Consider the following 25,985-nt stretch of genomic DNA (forward strand, 5'->3'; position numbering starts at 1 on the left):
GCCAGGATCAAGTTCAGGAGCATTCATTTATCAGTTATGTGTGGGACATATGGATGAAAGGCATTAATCTTGGAAAAGAACTATTTCTTGAAAATTTGTGATACTAGCAAAATGTCCTTAGTACTGGAGCGTGCAATGGGGAAAAGGCCTATCAGGTTTACACTCTTCACGTGCCATAAATCAAACCAAATTTAAACCATGAAATCCATTCAGGCTAGCCCAGGTTGGAAATCCTATCAAGGTCTATTGCATTTCTGGCAATTGGACAAGGGTGTTTCCAACTCCTTTTTCTAACATGAAATACCTCTCTCTTCTGTAGCAAAGCGGATAACTCAGTGGACTCCTGAGTCCAATACATCTACTTTCAGTATTTGCCATTATTTTGTGAGGCAGGGTCCAGAGAAAGGCATAAAAGACCACTTATCCTTAGGCCAACCTTCATTAGATGACTTTTCACCCCTTCCTTACAGACCCTGATGACACTCAGCAAGACTGACCAGAGCTGTAACAGGTTAATTTCTAGGTGTCCCTGGAACTAAAGAAGCTTCTTAGAGAGGCCTGAGTAGACAGAGAGTTCTGCTGATCCATCACTTCGGCCAGTGCAAATTCAACTCAGGAGACTGCAATGGGTTACATAAGCAGGCTTGTTCTGGAAGACCAAGGAGCCCCTTAGGGTCAGAAAGCTTTCAGCCCCCCCAAAAGTGTTACCCGATTTGTGGTTTGGGCAGCATTTGGCCAGGCGTTTTCCTTGGCCGTACGTGCAAGTCCGCAGAGAAGTTTGCTGCTTCACAGTGCACCTTCAGACTGTCGTAAAGGCTCCTGAAACCCTGTGAAGGCTGAGCTCCATCCTGGACTCAGCTTGAGGTGCACAGTCAACTGCAGCGTAACCTCTTCAGCAGGGAACAGTTTGATTAAATAGCATTTCCTTGGGTGACCGATGGGAACATGGGGGAAAGGACCCAGTAGCCATTGGAAATGTAAAAATAAAATGAATTTTGGTCATTTTAATAAATATATATCAAGGAAATTTCACTTTACTACAACAACACATTAGTATACAAGCATCTAATATTTAAGCTTAAAACATCAAGTGTTTATCAAATATTGGAAAAGAGCAGACATTACTAGACTATCTGGGTATAACACAAGAAAAATCAGTTTTTTAAAAAAATTGGTCCTTGTGGACAAATGTCTAAATGATGATCCTACTCATACACTGTATGAATGAGATCTATATTTAATATTATTATTATTAATAAAAAAAGCTTCTGTCTTGGAGAAATCAGGTGGGACTTATACTTTCTTTATTTGTTGTTCTTCACAATGATAACCCTTCCAAACTTATCAGTTCCAACTCACCTGACTGCGTAAAGGTTATCATTGATTTACATCCTATTCTCTTTTGGCTGGGGGGGAGCTTTTTCCCGTGACCACTCGGCTTAGTCACAAAAACGGTCCAGATCGCAAACATGACTGTGGGGTGTGCACACTACCCAAAATAACCGTGGCCCAGGAGGACTCAGGCTGAACCCATGAAACGCAGAGCAGGAGTTCTTTGACCCAGAGACCCGGCTGACTCCAGCACCAAACCGGGGGCAGCCCGGGGCGGTGTGCTGCCGGGGACCCTCGTGCCCTGCGCCGAGCTGGCCGCTCCCTCAGCACAGGGGTGAATTTCACCCTTTGGACAAGAACCAAGCGGAGAAGATGGCGCTTGAGCGCTTGATGCTGTGGGAACAGGCAGCTATTATGAGTCAGCCATGGCTTGGAGGTGGCTATTTTGCCGAGCACACCCTGCCAGTTGTTATGGGGACTGTGGGAACTAATTAATTTGGTGGATCTAAGACTCACAATACTCTTAGGCCAACCCTGACTAATGTCTTCTCGGCATTTTAAACAGAACACTTTTGCAAACAGTCTACCTAGGGATGACTAAATGTTGTCCTTAGCCACTGAAATCTCAGCTCATTTCTCCAAAATGTTCTTTTTTAAAATTAAACTCCTTACATTCATTCAGATAAAATCATGTTTATCGCCACATTATTGATTAACATTGTGCTTTTTGCTTTCTTTTCTTGTCTTTTTTAAATCAACAGCAAAAGTCATAGAAAACTCCCGCATGCTTTTGCAATCTAAAAGAGAAAAATTATGCGAAACAGAATAAAGTATAAAACATGCCACTGGTTCATGAACTTCATTATACGAAGAAGGAAAAAAAAGAGCCCCAGCAACAGACAGTTGCCATAGAAACACTCAAGCATCGAATGCTTGTTTACAAGAGACATCTCTCTATTGTTTCTTAAATCCCTTCCTAAGGATGGCAAATCAAAAAGCAATTGAGCATCAAAAAGGAAGAACAGAGATGTTTGAATAGGAAGTTGAACTCAGTACTTCAAAGGTTAAAGGTTTCTAATAATTTGATCCACCCTGTGGGTGGTTTTTTTTTTCTCTGTTTAGGTTAAATCCCTGCTGTATCACTGATTTATACTTAATTTTCACGCTGGCAAAAATTAAGACAAAAAGTAAGGCACCAAAAAAAAACCTGCCCTGTATAACAACAAGCCTCATTAGTTATTACAGCCGAGGTGAAAACATGCAAGTACTTGAGCTGCATGTTGTGTTTCTGATTAAGATCCCATAAACAGGTTATTTCTTTATGCTATGTCCTATTTTGTCAGTTGAACAAGACGCTGAATCCAGGAATTCAAGAGTATCAGTACGAAATGTAAGGATGGTTTATTCCCAGTCCATGAAGACAGTCCTTTGTCAGAACAAATACTGAGTTACAAGGAGCACATCACCCTTGCTGGTAGCAAAAATTTGTTTACCAGACTTCTAATTCCTTGGTAAACATAATGGAGGTTCTTCTTAATTAATGGCAGACTTCTTGGGGGTGGGGATATATAAACCGATATGTTTTCCCCATCTGGCTGATTGGTATTTTCAGTAACGAAAGCCACACCATAGCTGTAGAGACTATAGTGCTAAGCAGTAACGCAACTGCGTTCTTTATGAAGTCTCCATATTTATAAATAGCCCACTGATGCAGATCATAGAGACGCTTTACGCAATCTGCACTCCAGTCATTTAAAACTACACGTAATGTTTGTGGCATGATTGTATCATTTGTAGAAAACTATAAAAAATCCATTCAAAATAAAAATTTGATAGACAAACAAACATGCTGCGCATGCTTCAACGGAGCAAGAAAGATGCCTCATATTTTACTTCCTTTGCTGCAGCACATTTTATTACTTGGTAAAGATTCCTTCTTCCTTAAGGATTTTTTCCAAGATTCACTTACGTTGCTCTTGTCATTACATCCAGTCTCAAAATAGTCATAAAACTTGCCTTTACATTCAAGAGGATGGGTGCCTCTTACAGGTTCACAGTTTAGGGCGACGCTCTCTCGCTCAGGTTCATTACCTCCTTTCTCGTCATTAAATTTTGCCTTTTCCTGATTACTGTGAGACCTGGCATTAGTGATGAATATTTCATTAGCAGGTATCTGGTCATCACTCCTGTAAGACGGGGCACTGCCAATGTCATAATCCCCCTGCTGGGAACAGCTTGGCAAAGAAATGGGGGAGGAGGAGGAGGAGGAGGAAGTATTTTCTGTACTAGCAGTAACAGAGTAGGGTAGATTTAAATAGTGACTGCCACACTCTTGATAGAAGCAGCACGTGTGGAGCTTCTCGTACTCCTCCTTTGCCATCCGAAGGCGTTTTCTATATGGACAGTCCTGAGGCACAAACCACTCTTGTGGTGAGGTGCCACTGAAGGAGCAGGCGGAGAAGCACCAGTTGTTCTGCATGATGATTTCTCCATGGATTCTTTTCATTAGATTGTTGATGAGGACAGATCTCCGCAGGTAGACTTCAGGATCATCAATGAATTTCAGCTTTTCCAAAGACATGTAAAGAATATGGGCCCGCTCCTCAAACACAGAGATTGTCTGAAAATGCAAAAGACAGAAGATACGGAACTGAAGGCAACCGGTTTTGTTCCAGGCAAGGAGAAAGAAAATGAAGCAAAGTATTCCCCCCGTGCCACTACTTTTCTCATTCTCTTTCTGAGGTGCCTAAAACTGTTTTTTCGTTTTGCACACCCATGTAGCTGGGCTTTTTCTTGGCCATAGCATTCACCCAGGTTTAGGAGGCAAGTAGCTGAGCGTTACACCACAGAGGCAATCGCAGGGCATGAATCCAGGATGGGAGAGTAAAATCCAGATGCGCACATCTGGCTCTTTATTTGCATTTGGGGTTAGAACATAAAATTGTTGTGCAGTTTTGCTCCACTGATGGCTGGGGGCTTTTTGATGTGAATGGACCCAATTCCATCATCCCCTGTGGGGCTTCTACAAAGCTCTGAAGCCAAGCGAAGGTCCCCTCCTGCAGCCTCAAGGTTTGCAAGATGCAGCCAGCAGCCATCGCCTCACGCAGCAAGTGTCGGAGCATTTCATCCACTGCCAGTGGAAGAGGCCCTCCAGCAAGGAGGTCTCCATTTGCCAAGCTCCCTTATACTGCTGTTGTGTACAAAAGCGCATGCAGGGAGGGAGGCAGGGAGAAACCCATCTCAAAGCATCACAGCATCTGGAGAGCAGCTGTTGGCCTGCATACTACACCCTGCGCTCTACAGGACCGGTGGGAACGCAGATAGGCAGGGACAAGGTCAGGAAACGAAGAGAGGATAGGGATTTGCAGAAATCCTGGCTCGACGCCCACAGATTTGTTCTCCCTTCCATGGTCCTTCCAGGACTCCCTTTCTCAGCACTGGCAGCATGAGCAGGTTACTGCCCCCGGGAGGCCCCGGATTCTGCGCTGTAATCACTACCCTGGGAATCAAAATAAGAGAAGGGGCAATGCATGCTACTGTAAGCACTATTAACTAATTTTCATTTTTAGTAAGAATTTGGTTTGCGTAGGAGGAGAGCAGCACAGCACAAAGGGAGACTGCTCTAAATCCCCCCCATCTGTGGCTTGATCATTCTTCCCTTTCCCACATGGTTACAGCATTTTTGCAGAGTGGAAGTCGTAGCTATGAAGACTGAAAGAGCTTAAAGCACAGCTGCTTTTCACATCCATTCAGCTCTCCTCAGCCCTCTAGCTCTTTCCACAGCCTGGTCCTGTCTGCAGGGCTTAGAAGCAGCACAGTGCCTCGTAAAAAGAAAAATTGGCTGTGTTTTCATGTGAGTTCACAGCTGAAGGTCTTCTTTGTTAGAGAGTAATTTTCTATAATAAATGACTCATTTTAAATCGTATTAAGCCTATAGGTTAATTTGCATCCTTTATACCTGCTGCAGCAATAGTCAGTGAAGCCATAAAAGCCTGGAGCAAACCAGTACGCCTTGAACTGTGATCCTCCTGGAGATACATCCTAGAGGGCCACCAGTAGGAACAAGTTGTCAAAGGCTTTCTACTACAAACGTTTGCCAACAGCCCTCTGGAGAGAGGCTCTGGGCCCTACCGTCATACCCTCTACAGGACAAGTAATCTCAGAACACAACTCTGTCTTTACTGGGCAGCAAAGGTATAAAAACATGTAAGATATTAGAAGAAACCTGGTGGGCATCCTCCCTCCCCCAGAGCTCAGTGCTGCAAAGTAGAAAACACATTCGTGCTGAACAGAAGAAAACAGTGACCCAGGGTTTCTGACATGATACACCTCTACAACAGCACAAAACAATGTCTGGGACAGGTCTCTTACCAATACCTCTACAACTGGTTTTTATGCTGTTCAAAAAGGATTAGTAACTATTCCTCCTCTTTGCAAGGAAAATAATCACTGATACAAAAATACAACAAACTAGCCAAGAAAAAACCTGGCTGAAATCAGAGACCGATGCGACATGGGGGAGACACGCTCACTAACTAGAGCACATTTTTCAACACCCTCAGTGCTATTTATTCATTGCTCTGGCAGCAGACTGGACGCCTTCTGGAATTAATGGTGGGGCAGTTTTTCACCTTCCCAGTCAGGTACTTATTTCCAGCCAACACTATTTGTAGCTGAAAATTCCTTCAGCTACTCTAAGGTCCTTGGAAAGCGAGCTCAGCGTTACTGCTCGCTTCTCCTCTGTGGAAATCCGACCAGGGAAACAGAAGCCCGCTGGGCAGACCTCCCTGCCCAGTGTCCCTTGTAGGGATGAGGCACTTGGTTCCCCTCGCATCTCAGAAGGCTGCCTCTGCGATGCAGGTAAAGATAACATATAAACTTGCTCTGCATCTTGATCTGTTTTAGCTTTCTGTCTCTGGGGCTCTTGTGCTACTATTGCCTCCCATAAGCTGTGCTTTAATCAGATTATATTGTGTCCTCTCTGCTGCCAACAGTACATAGGTAGCACTGCACTACCATGGGCCAGGTATGATCCCAGCAAGGTAAGGATGGTGTCTCAAGGCATGAGCTATCCTTAAGCACATCACTCCAGGCGTTCAGTTCCTTACAGGACTGAGTCCTTAATGAACAAGACCCTAAAATCTCTCATTAAAAAAAAAAGTTAGATTTCAATTTATGTATTCACTGGCCTGGGAAATGTTTGCTCTAATCCCTCCCCTGACAGCTTTCATAAAAAAAAAAAAAAAATTATTTCATTTACTAACCTGTTCTTTTGGAGTTATGAGCTTTTTAATAAACAGGATTAAATACTGAAGGAGCTTGTACTCACTTTCCAAGTCATTGTGTTTTTCTAGCGGATCTGTAACCCATTTGGGGTACATGGAACTTATTACTGTCTTCTCCCCTGGAAAAAGTTTTGAATGAGTGGGGGAATCATGGGCCCTTTTTATTTATGTTCTTCCTTTCTGCTGTTCAAATGCTGCTACGGAGCTGTTTCTGTAGGCATGACATAAACTAGCTAAGAACAAAACAATCTGAAAAAAAGTTATTCTCAGCGTTTCCATTTACAGTTGTTATAAATGAAGAAACGCCTTTGCTTCTTAAGCAATTCGATGACAATAAAACAATAAATGTGAACAAGTGACAACTATTTGTTTCTGAGCAAACAGCTGGATCACTCTCTTAATTCAGCAGAGTATTTCAGCCTCGTGGAAATGGGTCAATCGAGTGTTACTAAGCATCTGAAACTCAGAGTAAAAATAATGACTATTAGAAAACATACTTTATGTGTACAGCTGCTGAGCGGTGGATGAAAATCCTCCTCTTCCACATATTTCCTTTTAAAGTATGTGATCTTGGATGTTGTTACAGGATTTGAAATTCCCCTGTAATGTGATCCTGCGGGTAATAAATCAGATATGACAAATGACATGCGGTTTGCCGGAGGTTCTCCAAACAAAATACTTTTCATTTCCCTTCGCGCTACGGGAGAACGCCGCCGCGTATTTTCACGTACATTTGCAGCCATCAGAAATAAACCCTCACCTGCCTAGCGCGTTAACTCGCCGGACGCTCCCGGCCGAGGGCCGACGGGACGGGCAGCACGGCAAACCGGTGCCGTCCTCTGGCCGCTCGCCTTCGGGAAAACTTTTGCTCCGGCCGCCGGCCGGGCAGGCGGGCGGGCGGGCAGCCGCCTTCCCCAGCGCGGCACCCGGCGCCCCGCGCAACCCGGGGCCGACGGCTCCCGCCGCGCCCCGCGCACCTGCGGCCCCGCCGCCGCGCCGCGCTCGCCCCGGGGCAGAGCCCCCGCCCGCCGCCGCGCCCGGGCCCGCCGCCGCGCCGCGCCCCCCCTCCGCCGCGCCGCGCCCCCCCTCCGCGGACTACACCTCCGTCCCCCCGCCCGCCGCCGCGGCGGATCGGCGCGGTGCCTACCTGCGGCGGGGGGCCCGGGGGCCGGCGGGGGGGCGGCGGCGGCGGCGGCGGCGGCGGCGGGGCCGGGGCCGGGGCCGGGGCCGGGGCCGGGGCGGCCGCAGCAGGGCGGCTCCCAGAGGGCGCGGTAGGCGGCGAGGTCGGCGGCTCCGTCGGCGGCGATGGGGCGGCCCAGCCGCTGCATGGGCAGCACCAGGGTCATCGCGGGCGCCGGCACCTGGAAGCGAAGCAGCGCGGTGAGCGCCCGGCACCCCCTTCACCTGACACCCCCCCCGGCCCCGCGGTGTTCCGCGCCCCCTTGGCAGTCATGCCTCTGTATACACGTATATAAAAACCACACGCACGTATATCTTACAGAGACACACTTTTTTTTTTTCCTTTTCCTTCTTACGGCAGGAAAAAGACCGGAGCCCTCTCCCACAAAGGGCGTGGGGTCCCCGGCCGCGGGAGTTTGTCGCGCTCTCCCCACCGCCGCCCCCCGGCCCCGCTCCCGCCCCGCTCCCGCCGCCCCGGCCCCGGCCCCGGCCCCGCCGGCGCTCACACACCGGCACGGATCCGCTCACTCGCTTCCCATTCTCTCCCGGCGGTGCTGGCACGGCGCGCTCGGCACCGACGGGCGTGCGAGTCGGTGTGCGTGTGTGTGTGTGCGCGCGTGTGCCTGCGGTGCGTGTGCGTGTGTGTGCGTGTGTGTGTGTGTGCGTGTGTGTGTGTGTGTGCGCGCGTGCAGTGGGGTGTGCGTGTGAGAGAGCGCGCGCCCAGCAGTTAGGGATCGCGTTTCTTTCTTCTCTCTTCCCTCCCGAACGAAGCAGACAGCAGAGACTTAGGTAGTTGTTTCCACTAGCCCCGATCGGACTGAACTGGATCTGCCTCCAGTCAAAACACTGCGAGACTAAGACAGAAAATTGGCTCCGGTTTCAAGCCGTGAGTTGCAGTCCCACCGGAGCCAAGCACAACATCGGCGGAGCGGGCGGAATATTAAGCAGGAGCGGGGACTCCAGGGCCAGCGCCAGGCTGCGAGCTGCCTCCTGCCGCGACAGCAGGCGGGAGGGGAGGGGAGGGGAGGGAGCAAACTTTCTGCGAGGGGCAAGGGATGAGTTCATAGTCACCTACTTCTTGGCAGAGGAGCGCGGAACAATGCGCCCAGGCCCGGCCCGGCCCCTCCCTCTCCTCCCTCTTCCTCCTCCTCCTCCTCTCTCTAAGAAAGCGGGATGTCGTTTCCCCTCGGTGCAGCCCTCCCGGAGGAAGATGAGGGCCCGAGCGAGCAGCGGGAAGGAGGGGCCGCAGGTGGGCAGGTGGAATTTCAGCAATTGTTTGTGTTAGCGGCTGAGCGCTCGCTAACAAGAGGAAAAAATAAACCGCAGCAGAAGAGGGAGGAAAAATAAATCATTCACATCTGCCAGTTGTTTTCTTAAATCCTGGAAGACTGCACAAGGCTGCTACTTGATTAAGAAGAAATGGGCTTCCAGCATGCGCTCCCTGTTCGTTAGATGCACGCACACACGCATGCCGTGGGTCTGTCCTACGCTGCTCACCGGGGCAGAAAAGGGGAGGTGAAGGGGAAATCCCCGAGCAGTTTGGCCCAGTAAAGGCCACCAGACCTCGCCGCAATCAGACTGAAGGGTGCCTAAACCCCTTCCTCAGAATCCATTTAGTGATCACGCATTGCATATGGCCCTCAGTCATTTTCTGGCAGTAGCCCATTAATGCCATCTTGCTTTTCCTGGGCAAAGGAACAACGACATGGGGAACGGCAAGCCACTAGACTGGCCCATTGGAAGTTATCCCTGACACAGACTATATATTATTTATTCCCCGCACCTTTTGTTACCAGCTGAGTACTGACGCGTGGAAAGACTGGTCCAAACAACAAGTGGGTCAATCTGCTGACCTAAGAGCAGGGCCAAAAAGCAGCCCAAGAACCCGCTAAAAAGTCATCTATTTTGTGGCTGAAAAGATTACGCCGTCATTAGAAAGCACCCGTGGACTCTTCTCGTTAATCTGCACTGAGGAATCACTCACAGGGAGACATCAATCTTTTCACGTTGGCATGATGTCAACACTCAGTGTTTGTCCTTAGAGAATAGGGTTGGAAGAAACTTGCTGCTGCTTTGGGAAAGTCAGGATTTCTTTGCTCATAATGAATTCAGCATCTCTTTGTGGAATTTTTTTATGAGAATCAGAGATTTCAACTGCGCATTTTTTTTTTAACTGTATTTCATCACAAATAGGTCTTTCTATGCTTAAGCAGAGAAAGGAAGGAAGGAAGGAAGGAAGGAAGGAGTTGAGATGCCTTCTGCACCGTGCTGCTGATTTATCTTGAAAAACTGAGTTCTCTGGACAGCTGGTAAAGTAAATGAACTGCTGCTGGTATTTACAATACACAAAATTAATAGAGGCAGGCCAGTTAATTTCTATAAACAGCTACTGTCCATGCACATTCACCATGTTTCCAAACTGTATAAAAACAAGGCATAAATAATAGAGCTTCCCTAGGGGAAAAAAAAAACCCAACAAAACCAACCAGAAAACCAAAGCCCCAAACCAAGCTTGTAGGTCTCAGCATGCCTTACAAAGCTGTATAGGTGGCACTCAGCTACAAAATGATCCCCATTTTGTAGCGAAGTAATTGCTTCAGCACACAGAAGCTGAGAACCAGGCTTTTAAACGGGGCTTGTGACTCTGGGCACGCTATTTGTTCCCATTTGATTTTCAGACGCGCTGATTTCCAGCTGCTGCAAATGAGTGGGAAGGGAGCTGCGAGTACTCAGCACATGGGAAAAGTCAGCCTCCTCGAAGGTGAAGTTGGACATGGCAAAACTGAAAGCCTGAAGTACGAGGTGGTATTTACTGAAAAAGCGCTACTGGACCTAGCTCCATAAACAGGACCTCTGGCGTTGCTCCTGAAGAGCCAGCCTACTGTTTTTCCCCATTAAGGATGGCAAAATCCACTCCTGAGTATCTTGCCAGAAGTCATGCAGCAAAGCAGTGTCAGAGCCAGAAATAGAACCAGATCTCATCGTCCTTCAGCTGTAAGCCCAACCCATTTATATTACATTATTGTGTGCAATGGAGGGATTTAATCCAAAATCCTGTTCGTTTCAATGAGACTTTGCAGAACTGCACACGCATTGTTACATTTCCATTAACGCCACTGGAAATAAAGGATGAAAGATGTACATTTGAGCATACATTACATTTACTATACAAAATTACAGCAAAAGGTTGACACTTAGGGCTGGATTCAATTTTGAACAATCCATTTGGGAGCCTTGTGTGGGCTTCGGTGGCATGGCAGCCAGGCAGTTTTTTATTGAACCCAGCCCTCCATCCTTAGGCTACCACAATTTTTCCATTTTGTCAGCCAACTGCATGCAGTGTGAGGACACCCCGAGGCATCTACAGCAGCCTGAAGGTTAAAATGTCAAAGTTTTTCCATGTGCAGTTTTACGCAGTAAGACTACTATACATTGCTACACTACTCCATTTGCTGGGGTTTTCACTCACTATTCCTCCAGAGCCATTATAATGTTAATGAGAGAACTGTAATGATGCCATTCACATTATAACAAGCCTGATGCGATGTCAGTGAAAAGCGCTCTTTATACAGTTCCAGAATGCCTCTAAAAACCCAAACTTAAATATAAAATGCCTGTGACAATAATGCTGCAGGTCTCACCAAGATCAATAAAGACAAGAGAGTAGACTTAAGATGGCTATTCCTTTCCTAACTCCTGGGTTTGTACCTAAGTACTGCAGCAGTTTCAGTCTTTATTGTATATTCTGGAGTGTTTCCATTGCATAACAACATGACTTGAGGAGAGAATAGCGTTTCTTAACTGTACTATACCATTGTTAACATCTGGATTGCAGTGCTTAGAAAATAAAATTGCCATCATTTTGGTAGCTGTTACCTTTCTGGCGTTATAGAAAATTTACGCTGCAGAAGCAATCAGAAATCCCACTGCACGAGCACTGCACGCAGGCTGTGCAGACCCACAGTCTAAGAAAGCAAGTGACAGCCGGAGAGGGGAAGGGGAAAGGCACAATCACATACCCAGACTGGTGTACACATACATTAAAACCAACAAAACCCAACTATATCACATGTAAACAATTCCAGGCTAACCTCGTAAACTATCTGCTCTTTATGGTTGCTGCAACAAAGTGTGGTATCACCAACTTCGCTGAGGGAGGCAGGGCATCCTGTGGGCAAGAGTGTCGTGGAAGAGGGCATAAAGGCTCCCCTGGGAGCAGCAGATCAATGCACGAGGACGCCAGCATCACTGGCGAAGAGAGCAGAGCCATCCAGTAGAGACAAAGGTGGAGCAGTGACAGCTAAGGCGGAGCTGTGACAACCTAGCACGTGAAAAGAAAAGACTAGAGGCAGGCAAATAAGGAGGAAAGGCAGGAGGTGGATTGGCTCTGACCGCAGCAGTGGACAGGGAAAAGGATGTTGGGAGATTGTGTTTAAATAGATCAAACTGGCTGATATGTCACAAGTTCAAGGAGGAGGAAGTTACAAACAGAGATGGGAGATAACAAGGGCCTTGGTTAAAATGTTTATTGTCTGGATAGCTGTGCGTGGAGTTGTAGTAACATTATGAATGAAGCAGTAGAAACACTGGGGACACTGAATCGCAGCACACTGGGGCAGCCCAGTCACAGTAAATGAAAGCGGAGTCAAAGATGATCCCCGCGCTCAGGGCTCTGGAGACAAGGTGAGCAGCAAGGCTGCAAGAAGTGGAAAAGCATCTAGAATTGGCCATGCTAGGTTTAAGCTGAAAATTGGACTTCCAAGAGGCAGGCCATGGGTTGGGAGCAGAGAGAGAGATCTCTTCCTTCTCTTGTTGATAGAAAATAGCTGAGAAGAACTGCAGTATCTCATCACACCAGTGCAGAGTGGTCCCTGGTCTGTGGTGAGGGAGATGCTGAGCCACAAGCCGGAGACTGCAGGGAGGAGGCGAGGGAAGAGGGGAATGGGGACAGGTGACAGCAAGGCAGTGTGGGCCCCGGGCAATGATGATTTTCTGTTCCTTCAGCTGCACTTTGTATCAGAAATGTGTGTAACACCATCTAACATAAGCATGATACAAGGGCGAAATGAAATGGTTAAGGCTGGCTGAAATAACTAGACTGGTAGAACAACAGGTCTGTGTGCCAACGGGGTCAATTCAGCTCTTCATCCTTCAGAGGTATAGATAAACTATAGACCTGCCAAGTCTAGTGTTTTTCCCTGTATTTCTTGGCCCTCATTTCAGGGAATTTCAAGGAATCTACTGTTTTTTTCTTTTTTTTCCCTTCTTTTTCTAGAGCTGGACTTACTGTTTGGTAGAAAAGGAAATAACTTGAAATGAGAAATTGATTTCTGTGTCAAGATACAGCCCTTCTGTGAAAGCGTTTCAAAGGTATCTTCACTTAACTTCTGTCCTAATTTAGATTATACAACTCCAGATGCTTGAGTGTCTCTTTCTCAAGACAGAATTCCGAGCAAATATTTCTCTAACTTTCCTAATTTCCACATGCTAATTTTTTTTCCTGTCATACTTTTCAGTTGAGTTCTTCCCAGACAGACTTTTTGGAGTTACTCTGTCAGGGTCCCCTGCTTTTCTTAGCAAGCATTTTTTCAGAGAAAAAATAAATTAAAAAAGAAAATGTTCTTTTGAATTTTTAACAGTTGTGCTTTCTCCTGCTTCTGGTTTCTATGAAGCAGAACTAGAGGAGGTTTCTATACTGAAAGGTTTCCTCTTTTATTTCTTTGTAAATAGATGTCACCTATAAGTACTCACGGTAGCCTATATGCAATGAACTCTTAAATGGTGGTTCTAACGGAGTTTACCCCAGAATTTACGCAAATATATGAAAATACAAGCAAATCTGCAATCTTTTTTTTTTTTTTTTGCCACAGGGCTCTGGCAGATATGAGAAAAGGTGACATCAAGTTTACTGCAGCCATCTCCCAAAGGCTGCTTTGCCTGCCTGCTCTAGGAGAACAATAAAGCCCCATGGTATTTATTTCAGTAAGCATAAATATTTTTTCCAGTGTTCTTAGCCAAAATGTCTCATATGTTCTCTGCCTCCACCCCACTGGTGGCTGCGTGGCCCTGCTAGACATATAAAGCTTGGTCCAGGACCACTCAGCTCAGTGGGAGTTCAGTTTGCAAAACACTTCAGTATCCTGAGGGTAAAAGGTGCTCCTATTGCTGCAAACTGTAACTGACAGTATTTCTGATTAGTTAACCTTTGTAACGGGTTTTGACACTGAATAGGTGCTAGATGTTGTTATTGGGACTGAAGTCAGAGAGAAAAAGGCGTCCCAGCAGTCAGGCAGGGCTGAGAAAAAGCAAAGCCCTTCTGTTACAGAAGGAGACTTCCCAAATCACAAAGCAGTTCTCGTCACTTCTTCTTTAAAAGAGGTACCAATTAAAACAGCTTCCCCATTTAACTTTCACTCCAGTGCAGCAGTGCATGCATATCACCGGCACCGTAAATTAGATGGTTTATGGGGTTAATTATATTGCCTTCTTCACTTTTTGCCTGCTGAAGAAAGTAAACAAAACAAACAAAAAAGTGTTTTGGAACAAAGAGTGAGTTGTCTCCCACTTTGCTGTGTGCTACTTTCCATGAAGAATGAGAGCTATTATTATTCTTTTACAAGTTTCCTTCTAAGGGAAATAAACACCAAAGGTAGGATTCCAAGGAAATGACTCACAAATATTGGCAACAGGCTCCGAAAATTGGATCCAGTCTTTGCAAAAGCCTTTAGCAGAGTACTAACCCCTCTTATTGCAAAATAAACTTTTCCCAGACGAGCTGCACATCAGCTCTGCGCGTGTGTGTGCGCATGTGTGCGTGTGTTAGGAAGCGGAGACAGGAACAGAACCCATTTCTCACGTCTCCCCCTCTTCCCTCCGGGGCACCGCTTCTGATGCCATTTTTAGCTGGAAGCTGGAAATCTTTAATAACCGACTGAGTCATCCTCGGGAGAGGGAGGGAAAGGGATGCGCCTCACCTTGCCGAGCAGCGTGCTGCCCGCCAGCCGTCCCTGCCCGCAGAGACCCCCGGGAGAGCTGGGCTGGGCAGCCGTTTTACTACAAGCCGATCTACAAGAACTGGCAAGAACCTTCATGCTACAGCTGTAAAAATGAGGGGCAGAGTGGGGAAGGGATTTTTTTTTTTTTTAATCCCCTGACATTGCATTGAATTTGGCAGGGCAAGATCAGCCTCTAATAATCTGTTTTCAGTCACCGAGTTACCCTTTCAGATGTGCAGAAGGTAACCATGCACCGTGACTCATATTTTATTTCTTAATCAGGAACCCCAGGAACCAGGAATGCAGACATTGAAAAATCAGACAGCTGAGCAAAATCAGTGTGGCAGGATTACCATCTGCAAACAGAACAATCTACTTTGCATATTTATTTCTCAGCTGTTTAAAATTTTGAATCATAAATGCATATTCTGTATCATTTGTAATGCACACGTTCTAAAATGCTCGTGCTCTCTCATGTTGGTTTGGGGGGTTTGTTTGTTTGTTTTGTTTTTGACGATGTAAATCTGGTTAGACAAGAGCGACAAAAATTGCAAACCTTACACTGAATTCCTTTGTTGCTTGGTGCTACTTAGACAAGCCTTTTAAATGAAAGAAGCAGGTCCCCTTACTCATTTCCTTTGTAAATTCCTATTTAACCACTCCAAATCGAGATGAAACAAACGGGGATGCTGGGCCAAAGTCAGATTATTTTTTTTTTAGAAAGGCCCTTTACAGCGTGCCTAAAACCAATTGGCAGCCAAGTACCTACTTGAGACACTAAAGGTTGCATTAGTGGAAGTTTTGCGTCTGGTTCAAGGTCTCCAGCATTGCCAGGTAGTTTCTAAAGCCTGTAATTCACTAAGTGCCCAACAGACACCTCTTCCAATAGGACCTCTAAGGAGGAACAACGTTTATATAGACTGTCTGAGACATCTGAATTGTGCTGAACTCCAGCCATTGCTCAACCAGTTATAACCAGCTGTCAGGGCTGGGAAGAAGACCAGGATAAACCAGTGTGGTGTCGCTTTCCTGAATCTGCTGGCAGCGCGGCACAGCAAGCTGGGGGGTAGGAGCTCCGCGGACCCCACCTCGCTGCAGTGTTAATGGGGGAATTTTAACATCCACAATTGCATGGCTGGTCATTTTAGTGACACAAAGAAGCGGTCAGCTGGGAAGTGGCGGCTGCTGCAGGGAAGGAGAGGCAGAGGGACCAACACCAAGCCAAGGAGGGGGAGAAACAGGAGCAAGAGTGGAAAGAGGGAAGAAAGGCAAAAGGTAGCAGAGTCTTGTTACTCCCCGGGCTTTTCATCCTCTAAGCTATGGACTTCCTAAAGAAGACGAAATGACCTATCGCTAGGAATAAATTCATTATGCTAGCACATGATAGAAAACATTCAGTTATCCACAAGTCAAAAATCACTGGAATCACGTTGGCTACACCCCTGCTCGGCCTCTTGCGGAGCTCAGCTTTTCCCACTTTCCAGAAGCTCCCCCCCAAGCAGCCGGAGCCGCACAAGGCCAGCCAGGATCTGATCCCACCCAGGCACTGCCACGTCTCCCCCTCGCCGCTCTGCAAAGACCGAACGAGGGGAAATAGCACTGACCTGCCATCTGGGTGCAGGCGCCCGCAGGAAGCACCTTCCCAGGGAGAGATACTGGGAATCACTCGCGCATGTTTTGTAAAGGTTAGGAAGAGTAATTTTAGTTACAGGATAAAGGTCTCCCAGCCGCAACAGCACGGCATGTCTGCGGTGAGGAGCTGGGAGGGGAAGAGATGGGAGAGAGCCCACTGTTGTATGAGATATAAGGGGTTGATTTAAAAACTTAATTTAAAATGCTTTCTTTCCATAATAAATGTTTGCAATAAATGAATTGCATAAAATGAATTTGGAAAAGAGAAATGTCTAAATAATGAAAAGATTATAAAATTATGACACCAGTGTTGAGCATCCATTTTTTTATGCATGACATAGCTCATGAGGCAACTGGGCAGCACAAATGACCTGTAATTGGTAAGAGATACTTTTAGCAGGAATGGATTAGTCATTCACCTCTGAGCACTGGGGACATCTTCCCAAAATCAGGCTTTCTGGGGTAGCATCACAAATTACAGTGTTAAGATGAAATATTATATTTTGATGCAGAACTTCATATTTGACTCAAGTCTTTTCTTTTTTGAGACTTATGGCATGCAGATTGACTCTTACTAACATGGCTTTGTCCATTCATTTCTCAGTCTCCTTGTCTGTGTCCCTGTTTTCAGACTTCAACTTTTGTAATCTAGAAAAGCAAGCAAACAAAAAAAGATCAATTTTATCAAAATTTAAAAGGCTTTATTCATGTTTTGGTTAACGATGCAGACTCAAAAAGACTACGTTTTTAAAAAATAAAACATTTTAAGTTCAGTTTTCATTTTAAGTCCAACCTATTGATTTAATAGCTAAGGAAAAAGTAATCTCTTAGAACCAGGGAAAAGTGACATAAAATACTTACATCATAAAAAATAATTATGCAACCAAGGAAAGTGAGGGGAAAAAAGAAATCTTGTACAGATAAAATTGAGGTGACAAAAGCAGCTGAGGTAATGAGAGAGTTGATATAAGTAGATCACAGACATTGATAAGAAAATAATTCCTCTGCACAATTTGTCATTGCAAAAGCGAAGATGTAGATTCTATGATTCTATGATTTCCACTGTCCTTGCATGATAATATTCTGCTAGGATCTGCATTGCATTATTTAGCTGGTACTACAGAAAGTTATTATTCCTTTTACTTGAACAGTAGAATAAAAACCTTGAAGTTATTCTGAGAATTAATTTTCATTCAGAGAACTGTTTTGAGGCCTATGTCCTCATCAAGGCTGGGACTCGTAGCTCTGATCCACACAAGTGGTTCTTCCTCTAGCACTGGACGCTGGTCTTATTAGCACTTCATTTTTCAGGAGTACTTTTACTGCCATGAATAGGGACTATTTATAAGGAGAGCGCAGTCCAATGTGGATGATGTTCCCAGGGACCAGGAAGGACCATGTGTCCTGGCGGAGTCTCCTGTGGATGCTCCTGGCAGAAGCAGCAGATAAGGGTGTGGGAAAGGGGAAAACATTGGTATGTTCAAGTTGGAGCACCCCAGCTCTCTGCAGGAAATCACCCCCTCCTCGACACAGAGGCAGCTTCAGGCAAAAGGAGGGCAGATAACCAAAGGCTGGACCCAGCACAGATGAAGAGGATTTACTTTCCTCTGTCACAGACCTGGGTAGTCTCTAAAGTCCAGAAAGGAAGACGGTGTTGAAGTGTGGGAAGGACAGCATTTTAAGAGCAGGATCTGGTGCAATGGCAATTACCCAAAGCCATTCCTGCTTGCCTGCTCCAAAACCTCCACGTAGCTACCGCACAGCTGTGTCAACCCTCTTGTTTATCCATATGGTGTGTCTTGGACTACATCTAAGCTCCAGGGACTGGGGAGATGCCCAAGCTAAGTCCTATGAAGTTTTCTAACTGGTATGAGTAATGGCTGGGGACATGCAATTGCTTTAGTTTAAACAAACCTGTGCAGCAATACTCATTATTTCAATGGAATACACTGTTCCCCAAATTTCAAAAAACAGGAGGAGGAAGATACGGGGAAGCGCTTGTGTATTCCTTTATATTCTCACATTGTGTACAGTGTATTGATGCTCACTCCAGTGCCAATGTCCACTTTCACCTTCATCTCCAGCAGCAATAGTTAAGGCACTGTATATCCAGTCCTTCTGAAGCATGCACTCTGGAGCTGAACAGTGACCTTTTATTTTTTTGCTAAAAGGAGAGAGATTTTTAAACTTCGCTATCAGTTCATCCATCAAACCACCAAGAAAAACTGAATAACCATCAACTTCGGTTCAATTATTCAGTTGATTCATTTTTGTCATTGCAATGAAATCGCAATATGAACTCTAAAATAAAATCTAGATCTCACGTTAAATCCCTGAAGTATTTTTTAGCTCCAGCTAGCTGCTGTTCCATGATATTGAATTAAAGATTCACTTCCTTCCCATGTCTACTTCTGCTTGACACATTCCTGTTCGCCGTCCCTCCCAGTTACACATGCTTTCTGCTTTTCACAAAAGGAGGAAAAGACTTTCCTCTCCCTGCTTCCAAGGACCAGACGGTGCCAGCCCAGCTCCCATTGAACAGTTCCTCAAACTCACCTCACTCCATGAATAGTTTCACTGAGCGCAGTGGGACTACTCAGCCTGAATAAAGCTGGCAGAACCTGGCCCCAAGAAGAAAGATCCAATCAGTCCAAAGACAAAAACAAGCTCACAGCAACGTCGGGGGGTGCAGCTCCGAGAGGCACCAGCCCAACTTGAGGACAGCCAGACGCAAGGTGCCAAGTTTCTGTTACAGCCTGGGAGAAGTTTGCACAAGGTTCCCGGAGGATTACGCAGAGCTGGAAGGGCGATTTGCTGGCGAGTCTGCTCAAGCAATTTATTATTATGAGCTAGGGAAATACACCCCAGTTGTCTTTAATGGGAGTACATCGCAACCTGTGAAGGATATATCATCTTAAAAAAGAAATCCCAACAGCTAAAAATCTGGATGCTGAGAAACGTACCATTCAATTACAAAGTAAATTATATGAGCCTCCTGCGTGTGGTTCTGCTCTCAAAAAGCATTAGCAGCTTCCCACTACTTTACAGCAATGAGAGCAATTTCTTTACTCAGAGAAACACAGTAAATCAGAAATAAAAGGTCTTCAAGAAAAACATCTCAGCAGCAATTCCTAATGTGAGGGGCACAAAAGGAGTTAAAAAACAGCAAAGCATAGCCAATGATTGAGAAATAAATTGGTAAGAGAAATTATTCTGGGAGCCAGAGTGGGTCATAGTAAGTTAAAAGTAGACTGTTTGTTGTCTGAAATTATTCCAAAAGCAAAATTATTCCAAGAGAGAAGGATAAATATCCTTAAATAATCCAAACCAAAATCAAATATAAAAGCAAGAATATTATTTAGTTGGATTCCAAGTCCATGTCATCTTGAAGGAATTAACCACTCACCCAGGTTTTGCTCTCTATTTGTTTCTAAGTATGGAGGCTGGAGAGGAAAGCATTAGGGGAATGCAGGGAATCTCAGGCAGGGCACTAAAATTGTCTTATTCAGTTTACATACTGTGTGTGTTTTCAAATATAGTTAATTTTGTCTTCCAAAATCTGATCCAGGTAATAAGGAACACATATTATGTTTCCAAGTATACTTGTACAAAGGAAGTAATCACTTTAATAAAAGCACAAAGTTAAATATATAAGTTTGAATGCAGATTTTAGAATTGGGGTTCACTCTCAGGGCCACTACACTCTGCAGCAGGGTACTGGTTAGCCTAAGCCTGATTCACTTGGTACCACTTTAGCAACTCCACACACAGGTGTAAATGTTAAGACTTTTAATAATTCCTGAGTATGTAATGATACTTGGTATGTCAGGTCCTTCTGTGTCTGTGTGCTAGGAACTACACACCCACTATGAGGTTAAAACCAAAAGTAAACTCATAGTTAAAGAACAGACAAGCAAACCATTAGCTCTGCTAGTTTAGCAAGAATTTAGCTTTAACAGATAGCATTACAAAACCTAAATGAATGGATCTGCTCCTTACTCATTCTCATCAATGAAAGCAACCAAGCTAGTTACCTATCATTGCTGGTCTGGGGCCGTCCTGGTGGAAGGCAGTATAATGCATATGCATTTCAAATTCCATATTGAAGGATTTAAGCACTCATATAAGGTTTGACATATATTTTTTTTTAATCTCTGAAGTAAATATCTTCATATGCATTTTAGAGGCTATTTCTTTTAAAGGGACTTCTATTTCAGCTAATAAAGTATCATGCACTAAAGGTGGTTTAAAATAACAAAATGTAATCATCTCTGTGCATACAGTAACTTACATTTTGGGCTTCAGGAGGCTGACACTTCTTTTCACCCAGAGAGCTTCAAATACAAACAATTCTAGTATCTATAAAGCATCAATTTTCCTTCATTTTTATGCTGCCAAGGACTCCTCCAGGCATGCTTCTTTTTTCAACCATTAGCTATATTTAGAAATAAATAAGTATAAGAAAGAGTATCCAAAAGAACTGATGGATATGGAAATACCTATCTATGTAAAGCAGCAAGTTGGGAGACCTTCCTCTTGTCCAGTCTATCTGAAGAGCTTAATAAACTTGTTTGAAATCGTTCTGCAAATCAGCAGGATTTTTGTCACAAAAAAAAGGGGAAAAAACCCAACTTAGTTGAATTCAATGTAAGTCGATTCAGTTTAGTTAAGGATTTCTTTACTTACTTAGTGGCTACTTCTCAGTATTGATGTGAAGGTTATTACTAAAATACATAAGCCAGCTACTCCTCCTACAGGTCAACACATTGAAATCTCTCTTGATGAGAAAACAGTTGGTTCTGGTGTTTCAGAAGGTGGCATATTTTTTCAATGCCCCAGCCTGATTACAGGCAGCATAGTATTTCTGGAGGGAAAGAAGCATTTTCTGCTATCCCTTGCAGAAGAGGTGAAACCGTGATCTCAGTTGTTTGCATTCATTAAAGATCCTCTAATACATTTCATGAGAGTAGGTTCTTTAACCTCCAGGCTTTGGCCAAATTCCAACTCAATTACTGTCTACCTGAAAATTCTCCCATTAAATTAGGATTGATGTATTTGACTCCTCCCTTAAACTGGTGAGCAGCGGTGGCTTGAACTGCCAAGAGCTTTCTAGGCATCATCTTCAAACTGGCTTATTTCAGGGGTAGGTTAAGAATATCACTCACTTGACACAGGACTATATACTGCAATTAGTATTTGTTAAATGTTTCAATATCCACTTACAAGAGGAAATATTAAAGTGAAAAGCATAGCTCCACATTGTATCCAGAAAAGAAACCATGTAAGATCCTGTGCAACGACTCGCTGAGAAATCCACTGACAAATAGAGTTAGTGGATACAAGCAAAGGCTGAAGATCTAACTGCAGACCACCATGATGTGTTAATGTTTTTTCAGATCCACCCCTCACATAAATGACAACATTTCTACTTTTTGTACAAGGCAGAAGTGTTTGTCATCCAGTGGTTACACGGACTATAAATTCATTGAATCATTTTACAGCTTTTGTTCTTTTGATTGCAGCATTTACTGGGGATGCTTAATTCGGATTGCCCAGAATGACAATGAACAGCTTAATTGTATTCTGTATTTCAGGCTGTTGACGTAATAGAGCTTATGCCGCATGTCTACCTTTTGAGAAAGCTTTCAGTGAAATATTATGCCTAATTAGAGAGGGTGGGATATGCACTCAGAGAAGAACAATTCCTTGAAATATTTCTGGCAGTGAAATGCTTGCCTAAGGGTGGATCACCCCGTTCCATGAAAAACCCAAGAAGGAAGTGGAGGAGCAAATCTGCGTGCGAGATGTGCAGCGGCTTGGGTACCAGTGTCCTTGGATCTTTACAGATTGTCTGGAAACACCTGCTTTCAAATTACCTTCAGCAATTCTCGCTCTCAGCTTCCTAGTGGTGCTGGTGCTCCCACATCGGTCACGCACCAGCACCCTTCCTCTCAAAGGGCTCCCTGGGGTCCAAGCACCGACAGTGACAATCCTTCTACAGCGGCTCTTGTGTCAGATAACAAGGGCAACCTATGTCCTTGAAGTCCCACAGGTCCTGCTGTGCGACAAGTGTTGTGGGGGTAGAAGGAGGAAAAAAAAAAAAAAAAAAAGAGGGATTGGTGGTGGTGGTGGTTTAGGAGAACCCCCAGAAGAACACCAACTGTATTAAATGTACAGAATTTTAAATGATGACATTGCTATACATATTCTAATTGATTTTTTTGAAAGGATGCATTATACCAGAACCAAGCAGCAATTTCTGTCCCATCAAAATGACTCTCTATGGTGTTTCGAAAGTATTTAGATTCATTACTGCCTGCCCCTACGGATTTCACTTGCTACAATTTTTACAAGATTTTTTCAAAATAAGATGAGAAGTGGTTGGATAGATTCCTCACAGGCAAGAGTCAGCAATGTAAAATGCCCCCATATTCATAACAGTTTTCTCAGGTAGTGGTTTCAGCATCAGATTTAGCTGAGCTAAGTGTGGATTGCCAGGGAAAGGACAGCACAGCTCCAGCTGTGCGCTTCCACTCCCCTCCTTGCGCTGGCACTGGCACTCATTTAGGCTCTAATTCAGTCACAGTGGGGAACTGATCCCACCGAAAACTTTTAAAAAATCTTCTTAGGCTTTATCCTGATCCTTCAGTGACTCACGTTGATAGCAAGAATCACAAGAAGACTGCCTAAGGTATTCAGCATTCATACATATTTGGCATGTTTAAGCATAAGCAGAAAAACATTCGTCTGAATACAATACCACATGCAGCAATTCCTACACAGTAATGCTTTAGAGAGAGTATTTCATACTGCCTTTCAACAGAAGGAAAGATGTGCATCAGTTTTACTGATTAATTTAATAGTATGACAGGTCATTTACTGCCTGGATATATCAATGACAGGGAAGAAAATGGGTATTTTGCCAATAAGGGCCAAGTAAGTCAGCTAAGGCTACAAAGCCAGCCTGCATCAAACATGGAATTAGAGGGTATTCCTGATTCCCAGTCCCATGCTTAGACCAATAAATACCACCACACCCTTGCCTTGCTTTATTAACAGGTACGCTCAAGAGTGTGGAAACAGCCCGATTGCCATTTCCCAATCATTGCTACTACTGTACAATATACACTGGTGCCGTCAATGACAGTAGTTTGTATTCGCTGGCAAGCCTTCTGTGGAGAAGTTCAGTTAAGAACTTTCCATGTGCTTGGAAATAACGAAACATACAGAACGGCTTCGTCCCAACTGTCGGCTTGGCTCTATGCATAACAGATGGTGAAGGCTGAATGGTTAATGCTATTACTTAGCCTACTGGCCTGGCCTGTGTGCTCCAGAGTGTTTTATACTCTCAGGAAACGGCAACAAGCTTGTGAGATGATTTACCACTGAGTCTTACTTAGATCTAGCTATGTTTTCATGACCTTTAGCCTAGCTGATTGATTTGGAGCTTTTTAAAATAGCTGATCAGATAGCTTTTTCTTTTTCCTGCTCTTTTTTTTTTTCTTTTTTAAAATACATAAATATGAATGATCTCTATGTTCTGTATCTCCCTGGATTCCTAAGAATGCCAGACATTTTCTGGTGAAGGCATTAATTAGCAAAGGCTTGTGTGACTGACATTTTAGTCTATTGGTACTTTAGGTCTCTGGATAGGCAGATGAAAATGCTGTGATGTCATGGAAAATGTGCACTTAACACTAATAAACAAGTGGGGTACAAACCTGCTCTCCTTTGGTGTGTTTAAGCCTGCTCCCTTTCTGAACTGTTGAACTACTGCAACAAGAACTGATACGACAGGATGTAACTTAAGCTTTGATTACTGACCATTACCTTTTATACTTTTATTCATTACATTTATAAAGCTGGGTTGGCCTGATATTCTGAATTTCTCTTTACAGTTAACCTTTAATTGTAAACAGTGGGCTACAGAAATGGAACTACCTTCATCACAGTTCTTGAAACCAGGACTTTCTCAACCAAGAATGAAAGATGATTTGAAGTTTTCTTATTTCCCACTAGCAAAATTAAAAGCAGAATGTCATTTTTGCATAATGCAATGAAATAATATGAAAGGCTATGAAGGGAGATTTTATTCTACCTCTAAAATACACATATTAGTTCAACATGCTCTTACAATTTGACAAGAGGATTTTCATTATTAATAAGATGAAATGTAAGGCTTCTAATTAAGTAGAAAACAAATCAATGTAAACTACATTCAGAACACACAAACCTATTAGGTTTTGAATTTAATAATAAATCATTTATCTAAAGCGCAGCTGATTTGTTGCATGATCTTACTTGATAAGACTTTATTTCATTTCTGCATTTTTTGCTTCCTTCTATCCTTACTATTCTTAATGGTGATACAAGAGCAAATTTCTTTTTTCGAATCCCTATGCTGAAATGTAGCGACTCAAAATGATTAGCAGGTAACAAAATGCCTTAGTAATCGTCTCATTAATTTTGGGGAAGTAGAGTAATTTACGAGTAAAATGAAATGTCTAATATGAATCAAACACTAAATTAGAACTGCTCTGCTGGACTGTAAAAACAAAAATACTAGAGAAAGAAAATGCATGCTACAAATTTCAGCAGGAAAAATGCTAAATAGCCCTTACCCACAGGAGTTTTTGGAAACAATTAACTAGTGACTTCAAAGTGATGTTAAATACTACCTAATGTGGAATTTGCCACATGAAGACAACTATTCAGAGAAAACCTTTGACAGGTAAAGATGTATCTGCATAGAAGTGATGTAACTGGGCTCTACCTGTCTGAAGCAATTACTGTTGCACAACAAACTATTTAACAACTATGAGCATTACATGTAACACTGCTCAGCTACATGCATGAAACATGGGTGACTGAAAGGTGCCACACATGCAGTTGAAAGCTGAATTTGATTCCCATGTATATTAACTCTTTTCTGTGGTCTTTGAGTAGAAAATGGCTGTTCATAAATGGTGAACAACTATTGCCCTACAGATAATGTACCTATTTCACTTATTCTGCCATGTTTTCACAGCTTCATAAATCCTCAATTTTTAAACAAATATCTAATAGTTCATATTATCGCTTTTTAATAGATCTCATATAATCTGGAGAAAAACATTTGTGGTTTTTTTTTTTTTTCCTGATAGACAAAACGGTATGAAATGTCTTGCGACATCTTCTAAAGAATTTGGTGGACACAACTTAAGTGCTCCTCTCGAAATTTCTCAAGTACCAAATATGTATCAGTCTCCATATGGAACGACAAGTTATTTTTAAGTGTATAGCCTTTTGAAAATGCCAGCCTTAACAGCAGCAAGTACCACGTTATCTTATTTGTAGAAGTCCTAGGATTTGCATAGATGATGAGGATGGGTCCAGATGATCAGGATCGTAGAGCAAAGAAATGTACCCCTCTCTCCACTTTCATCTGGTGAAAGTCACTGGGCTATGCTCCTTTCATCTGCAGAAATGGGAAGAAATGAGACAAGCTTTTTATACTAAGTCTTCCTACCTTTAGGATAGGAAAAAAATGCCTTAATTGTTGTAACAATTCTTTTTTTCATGT

At 43.9% G+C, this 25,985-nt stretch overlaps 2 protein-coding genes across 4 annotated transcripts in view; both read right to left on the reverse strand.

Moving 5' to 3' along the window:
* Positions 1-1,018: 1,018 nt before the first annotated feature.
* On the reverse strand, positions 1,019-23,606 carry SERTAD4 (SERTA domain containing 4). Of its 3 annotated transcripts, XM_030035715.2 has the most exons (6): positions 22,300-23,606; positions 18,338-20,858; positions 17,003-17,071; positions 7,765-7,978; positions 7,115-7,230; positions 1,019-3,952 (listed from the first exon to the last, which is right to left on the reverse strand). In XM_030035715.2, the coding sequence occupies exons 3-6, from the start codon at positions 17,018-17,020 to the stop codon at positions 3,215-3,217; spliced, it is 1,086 nt and encodes a 361-aa protein (XP_029891575.1). In that variant the 5' UTR covers positions 17,021-17,071; positions 18,338-20,858; positions 22,300-23,606; the 3' UTR covers positions 1,019-3,214. The 3 variants fall into 3 exon arrangements, with proteins under 3 accessions (XP_029891575.1, XP_029891577.1, XP_029891576.1); XM_030035717.2 differs by lacking the exons at positions 17,003-17,071; positions 18,338-20,858; positions 22,300-23,606 and adding an exon at positions 8,872-9,096; XM_030035716.2 differs by lacking the exons at positions 17,003-17,071; positions 18,338-20,858; positions 22,300-23,606 and adding an exon at positions 8,307-9,094.
* A 955-nt stretch (positions 23,607-24,561) lies between these two features.
* The window catches only part of SYT14 (synaptotagmin 14), a 95,051-nt gene continuing 93,627 nt past the window's right edge, over positions 24,562-25,985 (reverse strand). Inside the window, exon 7 of the mRNA XM_030035708.2 lies at positions 24,562-25,880. Coding sequence (XP_029891568.1) covers positions 25,858-25,880 — 23 coding nt within the window. The 3' untranslated portion in view covers positions 24,562-25,857. The remainder of the gene's footprint in view (positions 25,881-25,985) is intronic.

This window comes from Aquila chrysaetos, chromosome 13, assembly GCF_900496995.4.
Source record: "Aquila chrysaetos chrysaetos chromosome 13, bAquChr1.4, whole genome shotgun sequence".
Lineage (NCBI taxonomy): Eukaryota > Metazoa > Chordata > Aves > Accipitriformes > Accipitridae > Aquila > Aquila chrysaetos.